This window comes from Pollachius pollachius, assembly GCF_949987615.1.
Source record: "Pollachius pollachius genome assembly, chromosome: 5".
Taxonomy (NCBI): domain Eukaryota; kingdom Metazoa; phylum Chordata; class Actinopteri; order Gadiformes; family Gadidae; genus Pollachius; species Pollachius pollachius.
In genome coordinates this window covers 10,068,740-10,079,511 of record NC_136938.1, presented here as the reverse complement: position 1 = coordinate 10,079,511, position 10,772 = coordinate 10,068,740, and the positions used below count along the sequence as shown (strand labels likewise).

Here is a 10,772-nt window from a genome sequence, read left to right as displayed (position 1 = left end):
ATAGGGACAGCAGACGAATGCTTTGCAAGGCCTTTTTTGAGCCTTAGGTGTGTTTAACCAGAGCAAGCACTGAGCATTATCTAAATGGTGATAGCGAAACATTTATAGATAATATAAATATGGTTATATTATCACAAGGTAGGTATATTTATTGGAGCAGGTTAAGCATTCAGCCATGAAATTAAATGCAACCACATAGATACTTCTACTACAAATTGAGTAGCCTTATACTAATAGCCATTTGTCGTTACTTCATGTCCTGCCTATAGTGTAAGGACCTGAAGGATCAAAACCAGTACTTAGAGATGGGAGTGGGACACCTTAGGCCCTGCACTATGCTAACCCCTGCCCCTAGACGGGTGTTTATGAGACAATGGGAGCAACTGGCTCCTTTGTTCATATGGTCATAATGTACCAATTAGTTTAATGTGGTGTGACTTTCTTGAAACACACAGAGGACTATTTTTCACCGAATAATCTTGTGTCGGGTGATAACAGGCTACCCCATAGTCTTTGTTTGCCATAGATAGGCCAGCAACGCTTATAAGATAACAAAACATCTGGCTACACTTTTGCACTGGCAGACACTAAACAGAAATACAAATGTAACTCTTTTAATAAGTCAATTCAGATATGATTGATTATATCTGAATTAATTGGTTAATTGGCAGTTTGGGTGAGTGTTTGGATGGTTGATTGAAGCTTTGATAGACAACATTTGTGCCACATTTTCAAACAATTATAAATGATCAAGAGAGAGAGAAAGACACTGAGAGACAGAGAATGAGAAAGAGACAGACAGAGAAATAGACAGAGACAGAGAGAGGCAAAGAGAAACAGACGGAGAGAAGAAATAGCAAGAGACATACATTAAGTAGTGAGAGAGAGAGAGAGATAGAGAGAGACAAACAAAGAGAGAGAAAGAGAGAGAGAGAGAGAGAGAGAGAGAGAGAGAGAGAGAGAGAGAGAGAGTGACAGTCACTGAGGAGGGGTTGGCTCGGGTGCAGTCTATTTTAAGTCTTCGTTTGTGTCATCGCTCTGTGACACAAATCCACCCTGTAACAACAGGGTGGACACAATGATGGAGGCATTTTTATTTTTATTTCTATCTATAAACGTAGACAGCACTGTATAAATACTGCACAAGTACCTTGTTTGCACTCCTTTGTAACCATGACATCGCCCTGCAACTAGTTGAAAAATCTCTTTCCCCTCCTCCTCTTCCTGCCCCTTCTTTCTTTCTTCCTTTCTTTCTTTCTTTCTTTCTTTCTTTCTTTCTTTCTTTCTTTCTTTCTTTATGAAAGGCCCACTTCCGAACCGCCCCCATACACACACACACACGCACAAACACAAACACACACACACACACAAACACACACACAAACACGCCGACACTCCAACATCAACATGCACAAACACATACACACACGCACAGACACACACACGCTCACACTCACACACACAAAACCACTTAAACACACACATGCACAAACACATAAACACATGCATAGCCAAAGACACACACACGCGCGCAGACAAACCCACATGCACGCACACATGCACACACACAAACATGCACACATTCACATGCACACACACCTCCCTCCTAATAGGCGATTATGAGTTAGATAATAGAGAGAGGTAAATGTGTGAGAGAGAAAGAGAGATAAATAGTTCAGCAAAGATGATAACAATAAATTGATTACAGTCGCAGTAACAAGAAAAAGGAAAGAAAACAGATGGAAAGAGAGGGGAAGGAATCTAATTGGAGAGAAGAGAAAGGAGACGAGGAGCAAGAAAAGAGGATAGGAGAGTAGGACCAGTAAGACAGATGTCCTTAGAATGTGGATCGTAACTATACCACTCAGTAGGGGTGTAACTTATCAGGTGAGTCAGGCTCAGCTCGGTGCAATACCATATAGGATATACTGTATATTTGTTTTCATTTACTTTTTATAACCCAATATATAAATCAGTTTACTTTCCTCCTGTGTCCACATGATTTTTTCCTGCTCATAGTAAGTTTTGTTTATTCATTTATAGGCTAGTAGCTTTACTTTAAAACTATATATATTCTGTGTAGCTTTACCTTTCCTTAACCCTGTCGTTTTTGTGTGATTAAATCCCACGCCTTCCACAGTGGCATAAGAAAGCAAACGCTATAAACATGCCCAAGCCTTGAGTGACTTCCGACTTTCGATCACTTTTTTAGCCTTTGCATTCCTCCAATAGGAGTCCTGTAATTCCGGTACTGAACCCCGCTGGGGATCTAACTATGTTTACCTTCTACTACCTTCATGTTCTGTTTAATGACCAAAGTTTGTTTCCAAAGTCTTCATTGTAACTGGCTGTGTATTTAATAAAGTATAATAAAGTCCTGCTAATATCAATGATTGCTCTTTATTATAACGATATGGCTGTGACTCCAAAGTGTTGCTAAAATCTGGCGTCTGTTCTTTCTCTGCCCTCCCATATTTCATATCATATTACCATCCTGAAGAGTGCATGTTTAAGCAGTGAACCATTCGAGGCATCACGTGGGGTATGTTTTTTGACGGGATTTGTTCCACCTTAGTCTCCTGTGACTCTACATAGTCCTGTCTAAGACAGCACCGCGTCCCTTCTGAACTGATCACAGCTAACACGATAGGAAACAGAGGAGAGTACGAACAAGGATTGATAGAAATAATAAAAAGGATGAGACAGATAAGGTTAAGTGTCATTCAATAAGTAACCGAATAGAGAAAAAATAACAAGAACATGACCTCCATAAAGCCGGTTGGAGTTATGTTATTGGGGTGAGAAGGTTAGCATGTGAGTTTGAGAAGGTGAGAGAACTGAACTCGGGCAGCCATGGGAGAGAGAGGTAAGAAAAACAGCAGAAGAAGTCTCTAAATTATTTAGAACCGGAGTATGTCGGAGCAGAGGCGTCTGTGTGTTCATCCCAGCCCTCTGCCTTGAAGTTCACCAATACACAAGCTGCTCTGGCACAGCACAGGGGCTGTCGTTGCCCAACACAATCACCTGCGACAACCCATGTTGCTAAATCCCCCACACCCCTGTCTCTCAGGAATTAACCCTCTCTGGTGAAGCATGTCCGGAGTCATGCATGTTTAACATTGACCTGAACACACGGTTGGCTTAGCTCAGGAAGTAGAGCGGGTTGGCTGGTAACTAGAAAGTTGGTAGTTCGATCTCTGGCTCCTCCTAGCTGAGTATCGAGGTGTCCCTGAGCAAGGATCCCAACCCTAACTGCTCCTCACGAGTTGGCTGTCACCTTTCATGGTTGACTCCACCGTTGGTGTGTGAATGTGTGCATTAACCGTTGTAAGTTGCTTTGGATATAAGCGTCGGCTAAATGCCCTAAATGTACATAAGTTGATATGAGATGATTTACGTTGTTTGGGTTGAGATCTAATAAAATGGATTAAATCAAGTTAAATAAAACAAGGAGAAAAAGGGAGTAATGGAAAGGGGCTCGGTTCAGGGTTAGGGTTAGTAAGAGTGCAGGAAAAAAAAAGACACGTTAATCTCTGAGGTATTAAATTGAGTGTAACAGCTAGTGTTTTGATGAGGATAAAGACACTCTGCCCCGTCTGATGTAGGCCTCTCTCTCTCTCTCTCTCCGTAGTCACGACTGTGTCGTCTCCTTCTTCAATAAATAAAACACCAAATGTTCAGTAAGTCTCAAACACATTCACACGGCAGTGTACACACCACAGGGGAGGCTGTTGTAAGCTCCACTCATGTCCAAACACCCACTGCATCTTTGGAATTCCTTCCCGGGAAGAAATCACAATTCGGAAATTACTGTTATTCGTGTTACGTAGATCAGTTGCACTGGTGTCAGAAAGTTGTTGAGTACGGAAGAAAAATGTTAATTCAAATAGCCAGATAGAAGGGTTGAACTAGGTAATAAGAGGTGAAGGTCGTCTATAATTAGGGACTTTGACCTCTAATATCCACAGTCTACCTGTGGTCATCCTGGATGTCTAAAGAGTATCGGCTCGTGAATGACACGTATATCAAATAATTTACTTTTGATAAAAAATTGTATTGTAAAAGTGTATACAATTATAATGAAAATAAACTTTATTTGAAAAGCACCTTTAACAAAAATATAGAGAGGAAAAGCCTCGCTGGGGAAAAAGGGAGGGGAGTGAAAAGCTTGGCGAGAGAAAGGGGGCGGTCGAAGTTAAGAGCAACCTAATGATCTATTTAATGATCCATTAGGTTGAGTGAGGATCGCAGGGTCCTGTGTTAATGTCACAACCATCTCACCATTACATCCAGCTGATCAGGGCTGCAGTCTGACCTTCATCATCCTTACACAAACACTGCTCTCTATTCATGAGAGGAGGGGAGGACAGGCAAGATGAAGAGGAGAGGGGAGAGAAGAGGAGCAATGAGGAGAGGAGGAGAAAGGAGAGCAGGGGAGTGGAGGGGAGAGGGGGTGCTAGAGAGATGAGGGAAGGTGAGGAGGTCTGGGAGGATATGAGGGAGGGGTAGAGGGGAGGAGTGGAGGGGGTGGAAGAAGAGAGGAGAGGGAGAGAGGAGAGGAGGGGAGAGGAGGAGGAGGAGGAAGAGAGGAGGGGGAGAGAGGAGGGGAGAGGAGGAGGAGGAAAAAGAGAGGAGGGAGAGAGGAAGAGAGAGAAGGGGAGAGGAGGAGGAGGAAGAGAGGAGAGAGGGGAGAGTAGAGCGGGATGCAATAAGATGAGAAGAGAAGAGAAGAGAAGAGATGAGATGGGATAATACTTTATTGATCTCCAAATTGGTGGGCAATAAAAACAAATATGATACCCTGGGGGTAATTTCCAAATGCACAAAATAGAATAAGAAGAGACTAAGTAATAGCTGTGTACATAGACGGAGGGCTATGCATTCATCTAACAACGGTTTATTGTGTAGCAGCACACACCGATACATTAATAAATACCTCTTAGTCTTCCTCTTCTGGTGACTGATGACGGCAGGACACAATCTTTCAGCTTCACCATTTCCACATGCAAACTTAATAATATTGCGGCGTAAGATTGTCTTTGAAATTTGAATGAAAGGATGCTGCATTCTCATCCTCCTAATTTGTTGAACACCTCAAAGTGTTGCATTGCGCGAAGGGCATTGAATCACTTACGCTGTTACTTGAAGCCAAAATAAAGTACACTACAAAATAACCGTATGCATCTCAGAAGCCAAGTTTGCGTCCTCGTTCAAAGTGTAATATTCAAATCACTGAAATCAGAGTTGTAACCTAACTAGTTTACTTTTCTTTGATTCTTTATTCCAGCATATAATTACACTTTTTTTCTTCTCTACTTTCATCTTTCTTCTCTCCATTCCTTCTATTTCTCTATTCCTTTCTTTCTCTGCTCCTTCATTTCCTTCTATCTTTCCATCTTACTTCCTTTCTTTGGTTCCTTCCTCCATGTATCAAGTGGTTAATATCAGATGGTTACAGACTGCCAGGAGGGCCCCCAGGCACTAGATAAGAGCCGTGAAAGAAGGAAAGGTGGCCAGCCCACGCCTTTCTATAAATAAATATATTCAATACACAAAGGCCTGGGCCGGTTGCCTCTAAAGAGACATTTGTATGCCTCATCAGTTAAGGCTTGAGTCTGTGTCAGAGGGTCCTTATCAATATGCCTGCCAAGCACTCCCTGGTCACCACATAACCCACCCCAGACTCAGAGGCTGGTCTTCAGGGCACAGGGTGATACATCAGCCCCACTGCATGGGCTCTCCTTCCGGACGTGGTCTGAGCTCGGCTAGCCTTAGGCCCCAGGCACCGTGGCTGGAGAGAACTCCCGTAAACACATCCAAAACCAACACTGTCCCTTTGGCTTAGCTGACCCAGAGGTTAATAGACTGTTGTCTGACTTTTGTAACTAGTCAGGTGTGCAAAAGGTGAAGAGGAGGAGGGGAGAAGAGGAGAGGAGAGGACAGGAGGGGAGGAGAGGAAAGGAGAGGAGAGGAGAGGAGAGAGGCGGGGAGGGTTTGGGAGGAGAGGGGGAGAGGAGGGGAGGGGAGAGGAGAGTAGGATGAGTTTGGAGAGAAGGAGAGCATAGGAGAATAAAGGCGAGGAAAGCAGAGGATAGGGGAGGAGAGGAGGGGAGTGGATGGGAGAAGAGAAGAGAGGAGGGGAGAGAAGAGCAGAGGAGAGAAGAGGGGAGAAGAGGCTAAACCAGGCCAAAAAGTAGGAAAGGAAAAGAATAGCTGATCAAGCATCAAGGCAGCAAGGTTTCTGTGTGTGTGTGTGTTTGTTTGTTTGCGTGTGTGTGTGTGTGTGTGTGTGTGTGTGTGTGTGTGTGTGTGCGTGTGCGTGTGTGTGTGTGCGTGTGTGTGTGTGTGTGTGTGTGTGTGTGTGTGCGTGTGTGTGTGTGTGTGTGTGTGTGTGTGTGTGTGTGTGTGTGTGTGTGTGTGTGTGTGTGTGTGTGTGCGCGTGTGTGTTTGCGTGTGTGTTTCAGTTTGTTTGTGTGTGTGTATGTGCAATATTTAGGCATTGCAAACTACACCTATGTGTTATTTGGTTTTTGGTTTAAATATGTTACATCACAGTGAAAATGTGGAAATATCTTAAGAGACAGGAAAAGTGGGAAACAGTAGAATAATTGTGCATCAAGCAGAGAGTGGGTATAAAATGCAATTTGAGAGAGAGAGGTCTTATAAGGTTGAATATTCCAAAGATGAGTTCAGTTCATCCTTTGTGAGGACAGCAACTTTGGTTCCTGAAAACTCTACCCCTCTCAGACTGTAATTCAAACTAATATTTAAAACACATACACATTGTCCCAGTTATGGTGCAGAACATCAAGTTCTGAAAAGAGCTCCTAGTTCTAATGGACTTTCAGGACCTCCTGTTGAAAAGCAAAAGACAAGGTAAGGTTACAGAACTGCTGGCTTAGTGTATCTGCATGCATGAATGTGTGTGCGTGTGTGTGTGTGTGTGTGTGTGTGTGTGTGTGTGTGTGTGTGTGTGTGTGTGTGTGTGTGTGTGTGTGCATGCACGCGTGTATGTAACTCTGTACATGAGTGTATTGTCATATGAATGCATGTGTGTGTGTTTGCGTGTGTGTGCTCGTGCATGTTGCTGTGAGTGTGGGTGTGTGGTTGTGTGTGCGTGTGTGTCATGCACCTGTGTGACTTTCCGTGTGTGTGGGACAAAATGGAAGAAAAATGAGGTTAACATAATACCCCTGTTGAAGCCAGAGAATGATTACTATTACTCGGATATAGCTGTAATCTCTTCCCATTTTTCTTCACCCCGTCTCTTCTTCTATCCCCTCCTCTCTACCTGTTTCTGCTTCATTGCCTCAAAGCCAACAATAAATTATGGATGCTTATTAGAAAAGGGCAATATTCAACCAACAAAATAAACTTTGCGGCGAGAGACCAAAAAGCGGCAGGCGCAGAAAGCGATGATTTGGACAGATAGAGGGGAGGAGGTCGCAGGGGGTTTCACGTAGCAGGGCGTCTAAGACTTGAGCAATCTGTTTCCAGGCCACTGGCTTGAAGCGCAGTGCAGCCTGGAGATGGAGATGAAGCAGACACTCAACGGAGAGGCACGTCAAATATATGATACTAAGAGCTCCACTTGTGGCACTTCTTTTGGGTGCAAAAACACACCCAAAGTGTTTATGTTTAACATTTCTCACAGCTCGCTTGTCGTGTTTTGCTCACATTCCCGCACTTGAGTCTCTGGGAAATGACCTTTATAACGACTGATTTGTAATGCTGTACCTTAAGGAGGAGTTTGCTTCAAATAAAAGTAATTGAAGAATTTTGTGGTTGAGGTGGGTCTGTTCATAACTCTACCGCTTGTTTTGTTGTGAGGTTTGTTTTGTTGTGGCTGTGGTTCTTCTCTTGTTCTTATTTGAGAATTATGTAAAAATAATGAATATGAAGTCAGAGCCTGGGTTTCATCAGATTATTAAACTATATTTTAAAGGTTATCCTCTTCAATCCTGTGTATGTAAGTACATTTCTTATATTCTATGCTCACACCTACTTTGTATATATTTGATAATAAATTGTCTGCCATGGGTTTTACAGCTTTGACATCCAAAATTCCAGCTGGGATCATAAATCCTGAACTCATCTGGAGGGTTTTATGGGCATTATTCAAACCTCCCGTTTTCTAAAGCATGGTGCTGGGGAAGCACGGGTCGCTTCTATTAATAGTTGACAGGTGCTGATAAGGAAGGGGATCCTGGAGGAGGTGATACCACCGGGGCTTATACACCAATACCACATTTCTTAAAAACCACCTCCTCTGGAATGACAGGGGCTTTCTCAGGAGCCCAAGACAAACTGGGAGACAGGCTGCCTTGGGAGGCGGTAAGGTTCAGAAAATAAGGTTTTCACCAGCTAAACCCTTCTGCCCCCACACCCTTATATGCTACCATGTGACACAGCCCATCTCGCTTTTCTCTGGTCTGTTAGCTCACATACAAATACAGAACCAACCAACCAGAATTTAAAACCGTTGACTATTTAGCAGACACTTTAGTAACTTACAGTGGATTCAGATACGGGTCATGAAGGAGTAGGTAGGGGGCTGTTAGGACCTCTTGCTCAACGATGCCTACAGGGTAGGCTGGGGGCGGGGGACCGGACATCCTAACCCCTCTGCCCCACCAGAGTCATTCAGAGTCGTGTCTGATGGGCTTTTTCATTGCGCTGGGAAGCACTGCCATAGAAGTTCACAGAGGGTTCTCCACAGACACCGAACGCGGTTCATCCGATGGCTCCGTCCAAACATGAAAAGAATCCCCGAGCTTCAATCCTCAACCGCAAACGCTCTCTCCCCGCCACTCTTAAACGATGACATCATTCTTAGTGCACTGATTGTTTTTTCGATGTAAAATAAACGGCGTGTGCCACTCCCTGTGGTAACCCATAGCAACAAGCTGACGTGGCGCAGTGGGCGACACAACGCGTGCGTTTCCAGCTGCTGTTACCCCCGGGCTGACCACATCCTGCCCCCCATAACGAGGATGTCGCAACGAACCCATCAGTGCATGTCCTGCAACGCGACCCCTCCTGCTAACGGGGTTACAAGCTCATGCGCGCTGAAATACCCGGCGGGCCGATGGGGGGGCTGCGCTCAGCGCCATGGAGACCATGCTTTACCCCCTGCTGAGCCAGCTAACGCTAGCACTGCGGGCGGAGAGCGAAAAACGCCATACAGGGATATAACTCACACGCACACACACAAACTCTGGTAAACACACACACACACACACACAAACACAAAAACACACACATGCAAATGCATGCTTGGTGGAACATTCACACACTCAATGACAAACATTCACACTCACACACACACACAAACACTCACAAACTTTCATACAAACAAAAACATGAGCACACACACACACACACACAGACACACAAAGACACACACACATGAGCACAATCACACACGTTCCTTCACACACGCAAACACAGACACGCACATGCACACACACACGCACACACACACACAGGCCTGCAGGCACGGCACCACACATCTCCACAATGGCTAAGCGAGTGTCACAGCCATCATAAGCATGAACATCCATCGCTTCACGCTTGTTAGGCTCCCGATGGACAGGGTGTCACATCTGTCTCCTGGAGCTAGTGCTGCTAAACAGCTCTCTTGTTAAGTGTGTAAAAACCATTTCATGCGCGCATCTGTACGCAGCTAGCAACACGGGGCGCGAGTGCCAAACCGGGGCCCCCGTACGACTCTGTCAACATCTTATCCAGCTCCCCTCTCGTTTTTGAATGAGGGCTCAGAATGCCATATTCAGCTCCAAGAATCAGATGACATGCTCATCATACACAGCAGGATACACCACATGTCGTACATTACCAGTCTACACTTCGCTCAGAGAGTATTTGTAGGCCAATATACAGTATGTTTCTCTGCCAGAAGAGCTCAGGAAAAGCATCCAAGTCTAACTGGCCAATGGTGCACAACAGCAACTGACGAGGCGGAGACAGGGAGTCTCGGTTACATTTTGATGTTTGGATTTTTTCCGGAGTTAAATAAAAAAGGAAGTTAGTTTTCCAAGCTTTTCAGAGACTGACCCTAACACTAACCCTGATACCGACATATTGGCTGGCTGTATTGCTACAGTCAGCCAGGTTAAACAGAAGCAAGCCAGCCACTGTTTCAGAGGGCTTGACCTTTTCTAATAATAACTTATGCAGACAGTTTATTTGAAAGCAAGTTTCTGTGAGTCTTTCAATTGTACTAGATCAATGTTTTACTTTTATTTAATGTGGACTGTAGTGCATCATGCCTATACAATGGTACAATTAGGCATTTATACAATAAAGAAGAACAACAATAAGGTAATGGTCGAAGAACAACCAACAACCATAAATCTTACCAAAAAGGTTTGGTAAGATCTATAGAGGTTAATAGAGGAATAATTCTTACCGTAAACTCCTTGGCCCTGCGCATAAGGTTGGACGATAGAAAATAACAAAATCCAGAAAAGCTCCATGTTCAACTGATTGCCTTCATCACCTAGAGTCGGAGAACGAGAGAAAGAGGTGGTGAGTGAGGGAGAAATGGGGAGGGGAGAAATGTCTAAAAGAGGTTTGGCCTATGAGAACACACCGCTGCGGGTCATTGGGCGGACGGAGTGCCAGCATGCTCCACGCACGCAGAAGTCCTCTCTTGTGACCTGACTCTGGCGCGCCTGGAGCAGGCGGAGGGTGCAGCCAACGGGTTTACGCGCGGGAATACAGAGCCAAATAACTTGCGTGTAACGTACCTT

General features: G+C 44.5%; 1 protein-coding gene across 1 annotated transcript in view; it reads right to left on the bottom strand.

Annotated features, from left to right (window-relative positions):
* The window catches only part of mdga1 (MAM domain containing glycosylphosphatidylinositol anchor 1), a gene marked incomplete at both ends in the record, with an annotated part of 138,086 nt that extends 127,590 nt beyond the window's left edge, over positions 1 to 10,496 (bottom strand). Inside the window, 1 exon segment of the mRNA XM_079737206.1 lies at positions 10,430 to 10,496. Within this exon segment, the coding sequence (XP_079593332.1) occupies positions 10,430 to 10,496 (67 nt within the window).
* Positions 10,497 to 10,772: the final 276 nt, after the last annotated feature.